Raw genomic sequence first — 19,267 nt, 5'->3', positions numbered from 1 at the left:
GTCATGATTGTATGCATATTTTCAATAAAAAAAAAAAAAAAAAAAAAAATTTGTATTGATCTGTTCTTGAATTTTGAGTTAACTTGGTGGAATCCTAACAGCTGCTACAATCAAACCCTCATTATATACCTTAACATTACAAAAAGGGATCTAAATCAAACTATAGTTGAGATCATAAATCATTGATAATAAGAAATGAAAATAAAGGGAAGAACAAACGCTCCTCTCAGCATTTGGAGTCATGGGCATTGGGCTTGAGCCAACAATTTCTACAGGTCCTGTGATATATTGAACTCTTGGGTATATGTAACTACACGAAATCATTTCATCGATTACAGACAAAAGATACATAATCCAGTTTTTTACAACAAGGAAACCAAGAGAAATGCTAAAACTGAGCATTTAGAATGTGAATTAGTAAACACTAGAGCATTACAGACTGACCATGTTTTAAATCACAACCTCTGTGCACATGGCTTTCTCTCTATCTATCTTAATGCACGACGACGACAAATGGTTGGAATGGCGTTAGTAAACAGTATTGACGACGATTGGATCAATATAACCTTTGCCTTACTCGTCTTCCATTCACATAACTACCATCCAACACCATTGCATTCCCGTACCCGCTGCAAGTAATCACTGCATGCTCCGTCACCCTCGCTACGTATTGTAGTAGTTCAGTGAGAACTGATGGGCAGCTCTCTTTCAGATATTCAAACCCATCCGTTTGCATTACAGCTGCAAGACAAAAGTATACCATACAAGCATCGCATCAATGGAGCTGTCAGCAGTGATGCTTCTTTTGATCAAGAAAAAATGAAATTGTACGAAGACTTCTAATGAAAAGAGGGCATGAAATGGAAAATGAGAGGAGAATAGTTGCAAGTGGGATGATTTTTTCCTAACTCCTATGGTGTGAGTTTGTCTAGCTTAAGTTTTCAAGCTCGATCCCATAATTATTGAAGACTAGCTATAACTAAGAGTACCACCCCATCTTTTCTCATCGACTCGGAGGCGTTAGGAGGCTCGGCGTAGGAACGCCTTATCCCTGTGAGGCTGTTATCTATAACTCAGGTGTCTGGTTTCTTAGAAAAAAAAAAAAAGAAAACCCAACGTAGCCAAGGTTCGTCGACATTTTTCGTTGAATAAAAGAAAAGTAAAACGTTTCAATAAGCTAGTCAGTATAGATGTACTCGGAAAAATAAATACCTCTCAAATTCTCCGGCAATGCAATGACTCTCAGACATACAGCTTTTAGTTGGAAACAGTGATGCTGCTCGGCCAGCGCTAATGTCGTTGCAACTGTATTTATAGCAACATCCTCACAAAGTTTAGCCTCACAAAGCAATTTGAGTCTCTCTAATGCATATCTGTCTGCTGCAGCGAGTAGATGCTGAGACATCAGCGTGGAAGCCCATTTTGAGTTTAAGCCTACCATTTCTTCCATGTCTGGTAGGTCATCCCAATATATGAAATGAAGCAATGCCTGTATTCATACCGACATTAAGGAAAACGAATTTATCATAATCGAAAGGAACGTGAAAATAGAATTGTTAAGGCTACCTTTCATAATCGTTTCGTTTATAGTTTTCCATTTTTGAAATTCATGATTTTTCCTCTCAAGTGGTTTTTCACCGTTCTTAAACTAACATTCGAATTCTTAATCAAATTCCAAAAACAAAAACCACATTTTAGTTTTCAAAACCTGGCTTGATTTTTAAAAACATTAGTTGAAAGTGGATAACAAAACCATTCTTCTTCAAAATATATATACATAAGCATTCGATTATCAGATCACATTGGTAAAGCCCACAAAAAGAAAAGCTAACATGAAAGGGAGAGAGCACCTTAAAAACTGGGGCTTCCATATCTTCGACTTTTATGCACTCGGTATTACGGTCCTTCAGAGGGCCATAGAGCTGTGCCCTAAAGACAGGTGACCGTGCTGCGAGAACTAACTTGTGAGCAGAAAATGTTTCCCCATCTACATCAAAGTTCACGTCGGTTAGCTTCCCACTCTCCAAAATCTTGCCAAAATGCTGGCCTATATTGGAGGGTGGTGTTGTTATGGAGTAAATCTTTGGTCCCTCTGTATGGGACTTAACAACACCAACTACACAGTGGATTTCCAGGCAGTCATCCTTGAGGAAGTCAGATGCTTCTAAAGAAGTTCTTTTATAATAACGTTTATAACCCCTGAAAAAAAAAAAAAAAAAAAAAACTTGGTCATTTCCTTCTTCATTCCACAATAAAAGAAACAAAACATTTTATTAACAAATGAAGAAATGGGGCACAAATCCTGAGATGTTAAGAAAGGCTAAAGTTCCGAAGAACACATGACAAACAAGAATTGTAGCGTGTCTAGAGATGTAACGGCCCAACCCCACCGCTAGCAGATATTGTGCTCTTTGAGCTTTCTCTTTCCGATTTCCTCTCAAGATTTTTAAAATGCGTCTGCTAGAGAAAGGTTTCCACACCCTTATAAAGGGTGTTTCGTTCTCCTCCCCAACCGATGTGGGATCTCACATGAGATCAACATATGAAAGACAGGATTGTTTGGAACAAGTGTGAAATCTAGAAAGAATCCTTCGAGTATTCTTTTATTATTATTATAACAAGAAACGATACTTTTTATTTCCTAAATGAAACGAATCATTTCCTAAATAAAAAGAAAATGAAGAAATGGGGCACAAATCCTGGGATTGTTTTTTTTTTTTTTTTTGTATGCTATGCCCTTGTGCTTTCTTTCATTTTTCTCAATGAAGGTTCAGATTCTAACCAACAAAAAGAAAATAAAGTTCCTAAAAGGATTCAAAGGGTTTACTATACTAGCCAAAAGAAGATCAAATGCAACTACTGTAACAGCCAAAGTCCACCGCTAGCAGATACTGTCCTCTTTGGGCTTTCCCTCAAGGTTTTTAAAACGCGTATGCTAGGGAGAGGTTTCCACACCCTTATAAAGGGTGTTCGTTCTCCTCCCCAACCAATGTGGGATCTCAGAGCTACATACCACACCTCCTCCTAAGAACCCTCATACATAGTTTTCTTCTCCAATACTCACCAAATCAAAGTTCCATAACTAGTTGTACAAAGGATTACTTCAAAGTTCAAACCAAGGTATTCTTCACTTCATGGGTACCCCCTTACTGCAATGACACTCAGAGGAAGTCCATCTTACAAGTCTATTACTTCTCTATCGTTTCAATTGGAATAACATTTGATCCATTCACATTAAGCCAAGAAAAAAAAAAAAAAAAACATAAACTTCATGTAATTGAAATGAACCATACCCACATCTGCAAAACAATATTGTGGCATATGCTAGTTGCAAGCAAAGGAAAATAAACATTTCCCCTCTTTGTTAAAGAGATTTTTATTGTAGGCGAAATAATACAGGACACACTTGCATCAGAATGAAGAACAAAAACAGAATTCAAAGAACGAGATCGATCATGCAAGATCCTAATAGTAAATCAATGCAACAAAATGCTTACCACATGCTTCCTCGATACTTAAGCGTATAAGGTCCACTCTCGAGCCTTCTCAAAAAATGGCTGTGCACCTTGTGGTTCCCCTTCCCAGTTTGATCCAACAACCTCAATTCAAAAAGGGCTCTAACCTCAGTCCCTTCGCTAGCCAACGCTATAAAAACCGAGACATACGACGCGTTATCCTCGAGGCACTTCCCGTCCGGGTAGAAATATATAGCAAACGTATACCCCGCAACCATAAAGGTATCGGACGCGATGTATTTCCCAAACCCCATCCCCTTATTGAGGGAATACCCATTGATCTTAAACTCATGCGATCCATTAATGGTCTCGAAGCGAGAAGTAGAAGAAGTCACAGGTGGCGGCGGCGGCGACCTAAGATTCGAATAGGATTTAGAGGGGTCCCTGCAAGATTTAATCGTGCCCATTAACTAAAGAATCGTACACAACAAAATTTCAACGTTCCGGACCGCAAAATTAACTCAACAACCGTCGCTAAAAGAAATCAAAACTCGATCAATAATTAGGGTTTAAGATTTCAACAGGAAAAAGAATCATCACGACGATGTCGACAATTAGGGGATTTTCAGGAAGACAGAAACAAAATCAATAAGGGGAATTGCAAAGAAATGACCCGGAATCACGGGATTTAGAAACAATTTTGAAGAAGGAAGAAGATTTGGTGGAGTTCTTGACTCGAAATCGAATTATCGTCCTGGAGGCGAAGAACAGAGAAGGGAGATGGAGAAAAAGAGTATATGATTGGATAAAAAAGAAATACAATTTTGACACTAATATCAAATTGGGATTTCCTTCTGCCTGTGTCTGAGAGCTTTTGAATGCTTTTTTTTTAATTTTTTTTTATTTTCTCTTGGAAAAGGAAAAAAAAGGAAAAAAAAGGAAAAAAAACAAAAACAAAAATGGCGGATAGCTTTAGCTATGCCTTTAAGTCTCCTCTTTTGACCTTTTTTTTTTCTTTTTTTTTTAAATTTAATTAAATTTTTGGTCGATAAATTTTAGGAGCGGTTTGGAGCATGGGAGTACTATCGGCTCCAAATTAAGAGTCTCGAGTCTCGAGTCTCGTAGAGTCAATTGACTATACTTGTTTCAGAGGTAGAATCTTCAAATTTGATTAATAACTAACGAGTATTTCAAATATTTTTAGTTTTTTTTTTTAGAAAAAACGAGTTTGAGAAGGTTCAATTGTTAGATTTATCGACATTAATTTCGTAAAAAAAAAATCAAAATTTTGTTTGCAATTTTGTAATTTAATTAACCGACCTTAAGTCGATGTGTCTCGAGTGCATGGTTGAGTTTGAGTTATTTTATTTATTATTATTATTTTTAATTTATAGTGTTTGTGATATGATAATTTATTTTTAAATTATATATCGATATTTTGTCGTGTGTGTAGCAACTTTCCAACTATATTCAAATTGCCATTATATCACGTGCATTTTGGGCAAAAAGTAAATTAATTTTGACGTGCATGTAACGAACTATATACTTTTCACCGTAAAATTGGCATTATACCATGCGCATTTTGGGCAAAAAAGTAAATTAGTTTTGACATGTAGCTAACAAACAATATATTTTTCACCGTAAAATTGGCATTATACTATGCGCATTTTGGGCAAAAAGTAAATTAATTTTGACATGCACCTAACAAACTATGTACTTTTCATCTGGCCAAAAAGTAAATTATTTTTGACGTGCACGTAACGAACTATATACTTTTCACCGTAAAATTGGCTTTATACCATGCGCATTTTGGACAAAAAAGTAAATTAATTTTGACATGTAGCTAACAAACCATACACTTTTTACCGTAAAATTGGCATTATACCATGCGCATTCTGGGCAAAAAAGTAAATTAATTTTGACTGGTAGCTAACAAACCATATACTTTTCACGGTAAAATTGGCATTATACTATGCGTATTTTAGGCAAAAAGTAAATTAATTTTGACATGCACCTAACAAACTATATACTTTTCACCTAGGCAAAAAGTAAATTATTTTTGACGTGTACCAAACGAATCATTTACTTTTCACCGTAAAATTGGCATTATACCATGCGCATTTTGGGCAAAAAAGTAAATTAATTTTGACATATAGCTAACAAACCATATACTTTTCACCATAAAATTGATGTTATACTATGCGCATTTTGGGCAAAAAGTAAATTAATTTTGACATGTAGCTAACAAACCATATACTTTTCACCGTAAAATTGGCTGGGCAAAAAGTAAATTAATTTTGACATGTAGCTAACAAACCATATACTTTTCACCGTAAAATTGGCATTATAAAAAGTAAATTAATTTTGACATGTAGCTAACAAACCATATACTTTTCACCGTAAAATTGGCATTATACTATGCGCATTCTGGGCAAAAAGTAAATTAATTTTGACATGTAGCTAACAAACCATATACTTTTCACCGTAAAATTGGCATTATACTATGCGCATTCTGGGCAAAAAGTAAATTAATTTTGACATGTAGCTAACAAACCATATACTTTTCACCGTAAAATTGGCATTATACTATGCGCATTCTGGGCAAAAAGTAAATTAATTTTGACATGTAGCTAACAAACCATATACGTTTCAGTAAAATTGGCATTATACCATGCACATTTTGGGCAAAAAGTAAATTAATTTTGACATGCACCTATCTACCTAACGAACTATATACTTTTCACCGTAAAATTGACATTATAATTAAAAAAATAACTTTTAAGAGAGAGAGAGATGGAACAAAAAAATGGTAAGAAAGACCCACCATTTAAAAGAGACGTTAAAGGTAAAAAAAGATAAAAAAAAAAAGGTTATTTATGAGGTTAATTGCGAAAGAAAACCGAACTTATAAAGTTGACTTCAATTATACTCAACTAAGTTTTATTTTAATATTTGAAGTTAATTTTTTCTTTTCAAAACAACGTTGAACAAGTAAATTTGAAGGTTATGGTTAACGAAAAAATTATGAACGGAATGGTAAAAAATTGGAGGTGGAGGGTCGATCGGAGGAAGACGACAATAGCAACATCGATCGATATTTTGTTAAGTAGGTAATAGTCTAGCCATAATGTTTATATGAAAAAATGGCTACATTCAATATTTTCGACACACTTAAAACAAGTCCTTCCTTTTTTTTGACCTTTTTCCTTTTCTGGTGTCTAATATTTTTACAAACTAACATCAAAGCAACTTTCTTAGTTACACAGCAATACAAACAAATATCAGATTGCACACATTCCATGGGAGCAAATGGGTCAAAACACAAGAACATACCCCGGATCATCGGTTCTGATTGTTTCGGAAGAAATTGAGATCCCAGCGACGAATCAAACCATCCATAATATGGGTTGCGGGATTTCGGACAACAGTTACGGTCGCCTTCGTGTTGGCTGACAAATCGGCTTCAGCTGAAAGTTGGCTACTTGCAGGTGTATTACTACAAGAGGAAGCCCCTGCACTCTCAGTTCCTGCAGGTGCAGGCACCCCTATAGAAGATTCGCTTTTATCGGAACACGAGCGATCAGATACCGAATTCGAATCTCGAACTACTGAAGTAGATTCTGGTTTAATAGATATACTGTACTCTTCTGAAGTTGAAGCAGATTCTGCTTTAAACTGAGAAAAATGGTCATTTGAAGTGGATGTGGCTTCTGGATGCAGCACTCCACAATGGTCTAGTCGTGAAATTCCACATTCGTCTTTCTGTAAAACGTCCTTCGTGTCGGTACATACAACACTCGAAGCTTGCTCTTCTTCTTGAGCGTTTTTCATTTTGAAATCCTTCAACGATTCCATCACTGCTTCCATGAGCATCTGAAATTCATTTACCACACAAAAGAAAGAAAAACAGATCATCTTAACACGTTGGCCCCGTTTCGGAGATTAGACGACGTGAAAGTTACTATTAATCAGACTGACCCTTTCTTCCTCCTCTACACTGCATGGGAACCCTGCCAAGTCATCAAGAGGATATTCGACATACTGATCATCGTCCATCAAATTTGGAACATTGGTTTCGTAAGGATGGCCATTCGATAATTCAAAACTAATCATATTTGAAGATGACAAGTCCGTGTCATTACTCGTACTCTGATCCTGCAGCAAAGCAACATTTATGTCATATTTTGTAAATAAGCTACTCTACTTACATTCATGAAAACTGTGAGATCCACGTAGATTGGAGAGGAAAACGAAACATTCTTTATAAGGGTGTGGAAACCTCTCCTTAGTTTTAAAAATCTTAAGGAGAAGCCCAAAAAGGAAAGCCTAAAGAGGACAATATCTACTAGTGGTAGGCTTGAGCTATGACAAATAGTATCGGAGCCAAACATCAGGCAGTGTGTCAACGAAGACGTTGGACACGGAAGGAGGGTGAATTGTGAGATCCCACATTGGTTGGAGAGGAGAACGAAACAATCTTCTCTCCCTAGTAGATGCGTTCTAAAAACCTTGAAGGGAACCTTGAAAGGAAAAGCCCAAAGACGACAATATTTGCTAGCGGTAGGCTTGGGCTGTTACAAAAACTGTAACAAGTTTACAGTTGATCTTGTTAATTAACAGTATCCCAGACATTCCTTTTCTTTTAGAATATTACAATTTAAACAACCGGGTGGATTTGAAATCTTGCAAAATGATTACTAATACCGTTGCCAGTTCAACTATGCTAAGTTCGCATCTTAGACATGCATTTGGAATCAATAGGAAAGTCAAATTAAAAGCTATGGTGTTACCTGAGATAGGGATTGATGATCTCCAGAAGGAAGATCGGCAGGAACCTGATGCAGGGGTAAGTGAAGTCATTAACTGTCACCCGTGCACTTCTATTTAATTCCAAATTAACCAAAAAGTTGCTTTGATCTTCATTTAAGGCGATAGAGTGCGCATATAACATTACCTCTGTCCGACTCATAGATCTTTTTGAACGGAGTTCTTTAATAGCACCTTCCGTACTATTAGTTGGTACATCTGTAGGTAGGGAAAAAAAACATTTAATTGAAAGAAGAGTCTGAATCGCCATTAAAGACCTTAAATCCTGAGTATAAACAACAATAAAGAAGCAGAAAATAGTGAGTCGTTAAGTCGTGCCTCTTGATGTTGTAGAGGAACCATGGTTTGGGCCCGCTTCTTGCATCGGTCTCCAATAATCCTGAGGATAAAAGATAGTTAAATCTGGCAGCTCAACAAAAGTGAAATCCAACAGAAACACTGAGGCCTATTTACCTTGTTACTGAAGTAGGATGGCATGGTGTTGATATAAATATCCCCTATTTCATCCTCTGGGGGTTGCAAAACATTGTGGAAGAAAATATTTATAGAATCGAAGTAAAATTGAGGGCGAGGAGAATTGTGATCACCATCGAACTTGATAATGTTTTTGTCCCCCTGCAAAAGAGACAGTTTCATGAATTAACAGCAGCAGTGTAAAATGTTTGGCAAGAGGGGGGTAAGAAATAGTTTACTATGTGTAATTACAAAGGGGGAGGTTAAACAGAGATTTTATCAAATATTTTGACAGCCAGTTAAACATAAAAATTTTAGAATCAACCGAACTAGGAACATGAAGCATCCTGTCTTTGAATATGCATCTTTCGGTTCATTAAATATTAAGAAGAAGCTGGAGGGAAAGAGGGAGGGAGACCCTGAAACTTCTTTTTATAAGATCACCGCTTAAGGTTGAAACTTTGGAATATATTCCAAGATTTTAGCAGAAGTATTCATGAAAGAAAAGGTTATCGAGTGATTCAAAGTCCTTATTGCACAGAGCTACACCCTGCGGAAGAAGGCACCAAAAGGAAAACTTCTTTAAATCTTGTAAGAGGAAGCGCAGAGCTACGACTCTACAATGAAAGAGTTTCCAACATAATTCATTCCCACATTTCAGAATCCTTAATCTTTTGGATGGAAGAGTACAACCTCTTAAGCTTTATAAGGTGCTACAGGCTACAGCTACGGTACACACCGTGAATCACAATGAACCTAGTACGTAGTTTACGAAATCCTTAGAGTTGTTATGCATTTGAATTGGTTTATTCATAATAAATTTGCTGGTGCTCCATATAACAGTACCCACTTCAAACTCAACTTTTGGACGAAAGCTTGAGTTTTTACCAAAAGAAAAAAAAAAAAAAAAAAACAGAGAAAGAAGAAGAAATTTTAGGTTAAGAACTTCATACTAGGTATTTAGGNAAAAAAAAAAAAAAAAAAAAAAAAAAAAAAAAAAAAAAAAAAAAAAAAAAAAAAAAAAAAAACAGAGAAAGAAGAAGAAATTTTAGGTTAAGAACTTCATACTAGGTATTTAGGTGACAAGGATTTACCACATAGGCATCATGTATTTGGTCTGAGTGATGAGGCCGTATGAAGTCATCGTCAATGGCATGCCCGATTAACACTGGTACAAAGCAAGATTTTGCCACCTAGACAAAACAATGTTGGATAGCATTAACAATAAAAAGAAAGCTTATGAAGAACATAATGTTTCACTCCCAATTTCTGGCTGAACTAGTATTACTGCATTTTCCTAACTAATTCATTGCCCAAAAAACAAGCATCACAAAAGGGAAGATAAATCTCCTAACAACACGAAAGAAAATCTTAACAATCAGCAAGAAGAGGCTATGATTATGAAAGTCGTTGGAAAAACGCACCAACCAGAAGCAAGAAACATGAAAAATACCCAAAAGTACTGAACTCCTAGACTTGTCTTCAAAGATCAAAGATAACTACGTTAAACTGATCACCACTCATAGAATTGCTGTAAACTTCTTGAAAAAATTATTAATCTGTGCTATGGAAAAAGCCATAGAGAAAAAATCAATCAGTTGTTTGGTTCATTAAATTTATCTCAGGATGATACATGCCACCATAACCTATGTTGGTCGTACATTTTCTGACAACACTTTCTTTCCAGTATCTACTGATTTTAATGTTATGAGAATTTATCATGTTTGTGACTCAAATCCGAAACGAAATATGCCAAGGTCATGGCTCCTGTCTTGTTCCCAGTCAACTAGGTTAATGATTTTTTGAGGGATAAAGTACAAACTCAGGTAGAACCTCAGGGAGAGCCCAACCTTAAGCACATGATTAATCCTTTTCTGATGAAAGGGCATGGAACACATGTCAAGTGTCGGCTAACATTTTGTATAAGACATAAACATTCATTAAGAAACAATGTGGCCAAAAAAGGAACCTAAAGGACAAAGGGACAAGGGACTCCCTCCCCTAAAGAGAAAGACAACAAAAACAGCTCCCAACCAAGGTTAATTGTGAAAGTGGTGTACGAACAAAAATAGTTGTGTTGGCTACTCCAACGGAGGCTGTAAACTGGACAGGGTCACAAAAGTAACCAAAAGAATTGACCTTGTCTTTAAAGACTATTGTTTCTTTCGACAAAATTTCTTATGCGATTAGCATCTAATGAATAAATTTTTTTTCCTTAAAGCAGAAGCATTAAATCTATCCCCAAGGAAAAAGGAGAACATGCAGATCAATTATTCACTCTACTAGTTAGCATGCAACTGAGAAGTTATAAAAGGAGCTCACAGATACACATAGCAGATAATAGATAGAATGAAACCTTAATGGTGTTGAGGTCCATAATGTCAAATTTTGCCTTTTTCTGGATAGCCCTTCGCATGTATTGAATAGCAAACTTCACCTAGAATCACACAAATAATGAAATAGTTAGCATTTCCGAGCATCAATCACTTACCATCAAAAGAACATTAGTTACAACAACTTCTGGACCAACCAATCACACGCACATCATTGAACTATGGAAAAAAAAAATTAAAAAATAGGAATAGTGACTTGTGAGGTCATTTGAAATTAGTTTTGACCACCACACTTGTAGGTCCCAAGAAAAGAAATGGACTAGACTGTTGCTAAGAGAGGAATTTCTCAGTTCAAGCTTTGGTTGATTCAAAATCAGTGAAATAATTCTTACCGTGAATTTAGGTAAACGAAACTTATAGGTTTCTACAAGTTCCATCATTAGCTCAACCAGATCAGAGAAAGGACTGTCCAGAACCATCCCTGCAATTGAAGGATTCTCAGCCCCATACATTAGGCTGTTCGAAATATGCATGTTAGTGGAAAATGAACAAGACTAAATAAGATTCAAACTTTATCTAAGGCTGAAATATTGATAACTATTTTTAGATAAGAACCAAACTTACAATGACTTTATCCATAAACAAATCTGAAGGTAAGAACAGTGAACTTATGAAATTCTTTCCCATGAGGAAAATTGTATATTTCATTCTAATTACTCGTGAAACAAATCAATCAAAATTGTGTTACAGATAACGCAATAGTGAAGAAACACAATACATATTTTATTATGACTTGCATGGATCGTGACCAAATGTGCCTCCTTTTTGTAACCCTCTGGTCCTCAGGGGGATTCCTCATCTACTCTTTTGTTTGGTAATTATCATCAATATAATGTCACAGTTCTTGTTAGTTTTAAAAAACACCACAAGAAAGAAGAGTGCTTTGATTAAATTTAAAGACTGGGAATTTCCCATGCATTTGCTTCATAATGATTCTAAATTCAGAATCGTTGACTCGAGTCAAGTAGTTTCACTGTTGAACCTTTGTTTATCATAATAGAAGTGACGAAGTTGAGTTCTGTTTTGTGCAAACTAATTTGGAAAGCTACTCCAAAAGATGCATAATCTTTCTTTGGTTTCTGCATTAAAAGTGTTACCGCTAATGGAAGTTCCGGTCTCATCCATGGTTTGACAAGTTTGAATTCTCTCATGAGAGGATTAATACTATGATCGTATTTAGAGGTCATCTTTTATGTTATTTGGCCTTTAATAGTGTAAGGTGTATGATACAATGCCACTTCAAGTGTACATTCATTACACTCATGGAAAAAAGTGGCCACATCTGGAACCCATTGACAATGACATGGAAAAGAAAAATAATTGAAGGCTGACAAATTCAAACCCCTTCTACCTCCTTTCTTCCATTTCTTCTCTAGTGATCTTTATCAAACAGTTGGTAAATCTGCAATCAGTGAATTGCGTTTGTTATCTCGATTGGAGGTGACCCTGGGATATATTTTCCTTTCATACAAGCGAGACATACTCTTGTGGTTACCAAATCCTATGGCTGGTGGAGCTCCACCTCAACTAATATGAACTCTTGCAATCTGCTGAGATATAACTGAATCTTTTGGTTTTGAGTTAAAATTCTAGCTCTTGAAACCAACCCTTCGAATTTGTTCTGGTACTCTTCCACTAAACCTGTTCGTTTTAGCTTAGCGAGCTCCCCCAATTTATTGCTTCAAATGGGAACTCCAAACCGCAAGTTGCATTGGTGGACAAACTTTGTCCAAGTGGGATCTAGATATCATGTACCATCTATAAATACCATAGTTGAGCAATTCCCTCTAAGTGACAAGAGGCTAAGCTCGCTTTTCTTCCTTAGGAGTCAATTGATGTCGGAAAAAGTGTTGACAACGGTAATCCAACCCAAGGGAGCTATTGAACGAGGGAAGTCGAGTTTCGTGAATTTTGATACAATTAATTTTCCTCCAAAATTTTCAGAAATTGTTGTCCCAAAAATCCCTGATCGTAATAAGAGGTTAAGCTCACTTTTCTTCCTTAGGTGTCAAATGATGTCGGAAAAAATGTTGACAACGACCAATTCAACCCAAGGGGGCTATTGAAACGAGGGAAGTTGAGTTTCGTGAATTTTGATACAATTAAGTTTTCTCCAAAATTTTCAGAAATTGTTGTCCCAGAAATCCCTGATCTCTCTTCGTTTTTTTTTTCTCGACTTTCAACACCGGAAGAAATCATACCCTTTTTTTTGTGAATTCCAAGTCAAGAGATCCAATCTGGCATGAAGCTATTCAACTTTAAGCAATTCAGATAAGATTAAATTGAGGTGGGTTCCATACGTCATCGTCTTAAATTGAAGATAAGATAAGATTAAATTTATTTTCAGATTAAATTCAGATAAGATTAAACTGAAAAAAAAAAATAATAAAGAAAAATCTAACCAACAACTAAAAATAATTTGAATTGGTCAGCCCTTAATTATTCTTATTTTCCATGTCATCGTCAGTGGATTTCATACGTGACTACTTTCTGCAACAAATGTAATGCGTGTACACTTGTAGTCGCATTGTATCAATGCGTAAGAAGGCCTCAATAGGTGGAGCATGTGTTGTGAGATTGTCAATATGATGGAGGAGATCTTATTCCATCTTCCATTTTGTGAGGAGCTTTTCTTGGTGTTTTCTTGGTGTTTTCTTTTTTTTTCTTTTTTGCAACTTTATGGAATATCCCACTTGAGAAGAGCGGGGAAATCTTTATTGAAATGGAAAGGTCTTGAATTCAACGGTCATCCTTTATCTCTTATTCTATTGAATTGAAGCCCCTATTCTATGGAATTGAAGCCCCTTCTTGTTGTAATTTTGTTTTGTTTTGTTTTCTTTTTCTAAGATTTTATTTATATTTGTGAATGTTAGTCCCATGATTTTTCTTGTTTAACCGTATAAATGTTTGCATATCTTACCCCAATAGGGAAATGTATCGAGTATTTTAAGTACTGACCACTCACGAAAATCATTTTCAATTAAGGGCAACACTCCAGCACGGGATGACGAATGGGGTGAAGAAGTCAGTCATGGGACAACCGGAAGTTTTAATGTTTTTTCTTTAAAACGTTTCCACTTTGAGTTGATTTGATTTGTATTCGACAAGACATCCAATGACCTCGTGGTGGCCAAACTGTGTCCACCACTTAGCAGGAGATTGAAAAACACCATTCATTCGAACTCCATAATCTCGTAAACTAGGGTTTCCTAGTAAAAATCAAATCAAATAAAATGAACTTAAAGCAAAAACGTTTTCAATAAAAAGCATAAAAACTCCAAAGTTGCTCATACCTAAAAATCATTTTATAAAATGGCGAGTGTTTAAAATACTTAGTAGGACACTCCCCTATTGAGGTCAATATGAAAACATTTCTATAGTTAAAAGGAAACAAAAGGAAACAAAAATCACCGGACTTTGGCATTTAATTACCAAAAACTTAGCGTGTAATTTTCCATAAAATCATTCTTCAATCACCTTTTTTTAGAGATCATTAGTACCTAATTACGCCTAATTACCCAGACACTTATTTAATTCATCTCCTCAACATATGCACTTATGGGAAGATAGAAGTAGAAGGCAAACCTGGTAACAGCACCCATAGAACGGCCCCATAAGCCAATTAAAGAGACGTTTCCATCTGCTCGCAAATACTCAACCACGGCTTTCAGATCATCCTTCTGAAAAAGTTCAACATCATATATTGAGGAAGGAAAATGGCAATATGCATCAAGCACCCAAATCATAAAGCAAAAGAACTACAAGCAGCAGTCAATAAAGTCACTGATAAGATATATTCAGACAAGAACATAACTATTTGAAGGCACATTCAGTATCCAAAAAGTTCATACTAACCGACCCAGATTCAGAGTCAATTACTCTAGTCTTTAGACTTTAGCAATAAAGATCACAGAAGACATGTAGATTATAAAATGTTTAGGGTTTAAACGTAGGAGCAGGGTTCTGTGTAAATAATGCATCACATGTGGTATAAAAATGATTCTCTGCCTTTTAGGAAGAATGTGAACCAATAGAATTTAAAAAAACTTCTAATAGAAAATGAATTATTCAAACTATAGAAATACTTAGACTCAAGAAAAGAGGGGATATCCTTGACACTTACTTCATTCCACCCCAATGTAACATGCTCACCCCCAGAAAGTCCAGAACCAGAAAAATCAAGAGCAAACACGGTGATGTTAGAAGGCAGTAATATTATGGCAGCCTCACTGGCATCTGCTCGACACCCACTGTTGCAAAACAAATAAATACCAATCAGAATGTAATATGGATTAATCCAGTGATTTACGGTAATCTAGACAAAGAGCATTATCATAATGAAATGCATTTCTAGCGGGAAACCTGCAGCAAAAATTTCTTAAATTGAATTTTCAAGACCTAAGCTAATAAGTATGCAGTCTGTTATATTAATTTCTAGTGAGGGACTTGATCAAATGCGTAATTAGATATAAATTTTCAGACATTACTCACCTGTTACCATGGCAGTAAATTACACAGGGTAGAGGCTTTCCTTCAGGACTAACAATAGGCAAGTAATGACTACACTGAAGTACATCTCCCCGAGTGTTTTTAATCTGCAATAATGTTAGGAGGTTCTTAACATAGCAGAAAACTTATCTCAATGAACTATAGCCCACAAAAATCAAGGTAGTGGATGTCAAGATAGTCAGATAGATGGCGGAAAAAATCAGAAGAACTTATCCATCCAAGCTTCAAACCTCAAAAGTTATCTATACAAGTCAAATCACTATTTCCTTAAAGTTGGCCCAAGTATTGAATGCATTAAGAGGGAAGATCAGTAACCTCCAAATTATCAAATAAGTCTAGAGAAATTCCTCATACCTCCTGTTACTCAGAGCCTCTTATAGACTTCTTCAAATAAGTCTAGAGTATCCAATGATTTTGAGATAGCCTCCCAAGACTTTCCAAGTATCCTCACACACAATGGATAAGCTTTTGAGTTCAAGCCAGAAATCCTATCTCCACTTTCGGGTAGAAGTTCCACACACACATGCGATGAAATTTTTTGGAAATAGAGCCAAGTCCTTCAGATTAGCTAACACATTCGATAATATTTTCCTATGTGCATGTGCGCGGTTAAAGATTTCATGAAAGGCTTTTACTCGCGGATTATAGTTGAAAATAATTTTTCAAATTGTCAATGGCGAAGGGCATGCTAAGGAAGAAGTCTTCAAATCAGCTAAGTTTTAAAGTTACTCGTGGTATTCACTATGCAATTCTTTTTAAGATTATACTCCTTTAGTTATTATGTCTAATTTAAGGGCTTTTACTAAGTTCCTTTTCAACACGAAGAGATATAGTGGGGAAGAGGTGGGATTTCTTGGTATTGATAATCTGAAAGTTCTTTTTCTTTTTCTATTTCTTTCTTATGTAATACCTCTTTGTAACTGTTCACTGTATCAATAAGTTTGTTTCCTTTTCAAGGAAAGAACGTCACTGTCATAATGAAGAACCAAGTTCCTTTTCTAGGGCAACCGTCTATGAGTTGACAAAAGAAACCGTCTAGAGTTGACAAAAGAAGAAACAACCACTCCCTTGCTAGCATTAGGATGTGTCTTCGTCTTCCACGACCATCAAATCTATTGATCTCAGCACAAATCCTTTGCTATATGAATGATTCCTGACCCACACAGCAAGCTCATTACTTCTTAAATCTAAAAAATTAGGAGGTCCCTGAAAGCCCAGTGGTTCAATTCAGCAAGACCCAAACAACTAAAGAGGGAAAGCACACAATCTATGTGCAATTCCGATAACCTAATTGTACTGTACAACCCCTGAATCTACTATGAACTTTGTTCAACATTTCTTTTGGTCTATGAAAATTGATTTGATCGACTGTACCCCCATTGACGACGGAGTTACATTTATGATATGAAATCATACAACAAATCAATGGAGAAGTCCAAGCAATGAGAAAATTGACGACGGAGTCACATTTATGATATGAAATCATACCTCCAGATCCTTCCTTTGATACAATTTTCCTCGAAGCGTGAACTCATCTTCTAGTAAATCATTGTTCGGGTCATATTCAGCTCTGCGAGTAAAATTTAGCAACGTTGTAGCCTCTCAGAGATGTCAACGCTTATATTTAAGGAAATGATTAAAACAAATGTGAAGTTACAAAATGAGATAACCCGCAACAAAGGTCGTGGAGTATTCCAACGATCAAGCAATAATTATAGAACACAATAGAAAACGAAATAATGAACAAAAAATGAACGGATCCGCATTTCAATATCATTAAATCGCAGAGATCTCATTCAGGTCCGGAATACCCAAAAAGGTAAAAAGTGTAAACTAAAAACCAGGTGGAAGAGAACGTTAATGAAAACGAAAAGGAAAGACATATTTAGATCTCAACCTACAGGCCCCCTCCATTCCCACAATGGAAACCCATGTAAAATTCAAATTTCAGGGACACAAGTACTAAGATTAGCAAATAGATTAACAGGAAGACTTTAGTTTCTGAGATTCTAGAGCAAAATAAAACACTTAATATCATAGCTTCAAAATCCATCACTCTCTAGCCTCTCACAGCAACAAAACAAACGCACCAACGCACACACCAAATTCCAACTCCAGAGCTAGTAATTCAACAGAAAAAGACAAAAATAAATCTCAAAACTAGTCAGAAACGTTACCTCGGTGGACGAATGATGAAGTTGATCAGCTGCTCCATCAGATTCAGAGAAACAACAACGAAGCAACCGATCTATATCTCTCTCCCAAGCTGATTCCGAGTTTCCTTGAACAAAAAACGGAGTAAAACAATACGAATTCACCGATCAAGAAGAGCAAATCAGAATCAAAATCCGAGAGAGAAAGAGAGAAAAAGAAAAGTATTATTCGCTGAAACGAACGAAAACGAAGAAGAATAGAAGGTGGCTTACTTTATTAACTTGCGTTTATGTATTGGGCTTTCGATTTTCGGAGCCGCCTTTCCCCCACCCGATGCCTATCTCTCCGTCTCTCCGATTGGGCGCGCGTGTTGATCACGCTCGTTAGTGACCGCGTGTATGTGCCGCTCCCTCGGATAGATCTTTTTCCCGCGACGCTACTGATTGGGCCTGTGCCGCGATTATATTCGGCCTTTCTCGGTGGACTTAATGGGCCATAGCCCAATGGCACTTTCGTAATTATGAGATAAATAGCATAATTATTGAAGAATGGTCCATGTGTTTATATATATAAAAAAATAAAAAATTTATATTAAATAAATGCAACTAATTAATTTTACTGTGTTAATTATATTTTATTTGCTTAGACGTTAAATATAATCAATATAATTAAATAAATAATAATAATAAAAGCTTAAAGTTGCGAGCCGTGTCAATGAGCACCAAGTCACTACCCTAATATTGACCGTCGGATCTGGAACACCGACACAAACTTTTTTCCAATCATCCAACGACCAGAAGGGGGCTGTGATGCTCAAGCGTCACAGCTCGGTAACTAAAATTCTAAGTAGTCGGCATTCTTATCGGTGGTGGTGGCCAATCGAGCCGAGGATAAATTGTCTATAGAAATTTTCTTGAGAAAATCTGCAAGAAAATTTTCGAGCAAGAACCAGAGAGATGTTTGGGTACACGGGCGTGAGTAACAAGGGTGGAGAAGTAGATCTAGAATCAGGGGAGACCCTGTACCCAGGTTTGAGCTATGGCGAAAATCAGCTTCGATGGGGTTTCATTCGTAAGGTTTACGGAATCCTCGCGGCGCAGATCGTGCTCACCACCATCGTCTCCTCTGTCACCGTTTTGTACGCTCCGATCAACGATCTTCTCCGGGGAAATTCTGGCCTTCTTTTGTTCCTCTGCTTCCTTCCCCTATTCTGTAAGTCTATCATTTCCGAATCGTAGTTGAAAGGACTTGGTTTATAGATTTATTAATCGTTTCTGAATTTTCTTTTTATGATTTTTCGGTGGATCAATTTTATCTTGTGGTTTTTTCGTGCTGTCTTTGATGACTTGGATCGGAATTGGCAGTGTGGAATGAGCGATTAATCTCTGGCTGTTTTCGTCTTCTTAGATTGGCATCCTTTTTTTTTTTTTTTTTTTTTTTTTTTTTTTTTTTTTTTTTTTTTTTTTTTTTTTTTTT

General features: G+C 36.2%; 3 protein-coding genes and 1 long non-coding RNA gene across 6 annotated transcripts in view; 2 read left to right on the top strand and 2 right to left on the bottom strand.

Annotated features, from left to right (window-relative positions):
• Positions 1-248: 248 nt before the first annotated feature.
• On the bottom strand, positions 249-4,312 carry LOC111460181 (BTB/POZ and MATH domain-containing protein 2-like). Its single transcript, XM_023103315.1, has 4 exons — positions 3,498-4,312; positions 1,851-2,199; positions 1,213-1,489; positions 249-741 (listed from the first exon to the last, which is right to left on the bottom strand). Exons 1-4 carry the CDS (start codon positions 3,920-3,922, stop codon positions 557-559), a joined length of 1,236 nt encoding a protein of 411 aa, XP_022959083.1. The 5' UTR covers positions 3,923-4,312; the 3' UTR covers positions 249-556.
• A 2,222-nt stretch (positions 4,313-6,534) lies between these two features.
• Positions 6,535-18,192, bottom strand: LOC111460179. 3 transcript variants are annotated; one of them, XM_023103312.1, is made up of 15 exons: positions 18,064-18,192; positions 17,815-17,918; positions 17,126-17,207; positions 15,620-15,723; positions 15,252-15,378; positions 14,714-14,808; positions 11,461-11,584; positions 11,092-11,172; positions 9,830-9,928; positions 8,736-8,897; positions 8,601-8,661; positions 8,410-8,480; positions 8,246-8,290; positions 7,434-7,610; positions 6,535-7,328 (listed from the first exon to the last, which is right to left on the bottom strand). In XM_023103312.1, exons 2-15 carry the CDS (start codon positions 17,850-17,852, stop codon positions 6,795-6,797), a joined length of 1,800 nt encoding a protein of 599 aa, XP_022959080.1. In that variant the 5' UTR covers positions 17,853-17,918; positions 18,064-18,192; the 3' UTR covers positions 6,535-6,794. The 3 variants fall into 3 exon arrangements, with proteins under 3 accessions (XP_022959080.1, XP_022959081.1, XP_022959079.1); XM_023103313.1 differs by having other exon boundaries at positions 17,815-17,909; XM_023103311.1 differs by lacking the exon at positions 18,064-18,192 and having other exon boundaries at positions 17,815-18,050.
• The window catches only part of LOC111460184, an 18,543-nt gene continuing 8,189 nt past the window's right edge, over positions 8,914-19,267 (top strand). The window contains exon 1 of the long non-coding RNA XR_002713387.1: positions 8,914-9,243. This is a non-coding gene — a long non-coding RNA (uncharacterized LOC111460184). The remainder of the gene's footprint in view (positions 9,244-19,267) is intronic.
• The window catches only part of LOC111460183 (BI1-like protein), a 3,693-nt gene continuing 3,060 nt past the window's right edge, over positions 18,635-19,267 (top strand). The window contains exon 1 of the mRNA XM_023103317.1: positions 18,635-19,003. Within this exon, the coding sequence (XP_022959085.1) occupies positions 18,748-19,003 (256 nt within the window). The 5' untranslated portion in view covers positions 18,635-18,747. The remainder of the gene's footprint in view (positions 19,004-19,267) is intronic.

This window comes from Cucurbita moschata, unplaced genomic scaffold, assembly GCF_002738365.1.
Source record: "Cucurbita moschata cultivar Rifu unplaced genomic scaffold, Cmos_1.0 Cmo_Scf00023, whole genome shotgun sequence".
In the NCBI taxonomy this organism is placed as follows: Eukaryota; Viridiplantae; Streptophyta; class Magnoliopsida; order Cucurbitales; family Cucurbitaceae; genus Cucurbita; species Cucurbita moschata.
This window is presented reverse-complemented; position numbering and strand designations above follow the sequence as displayed.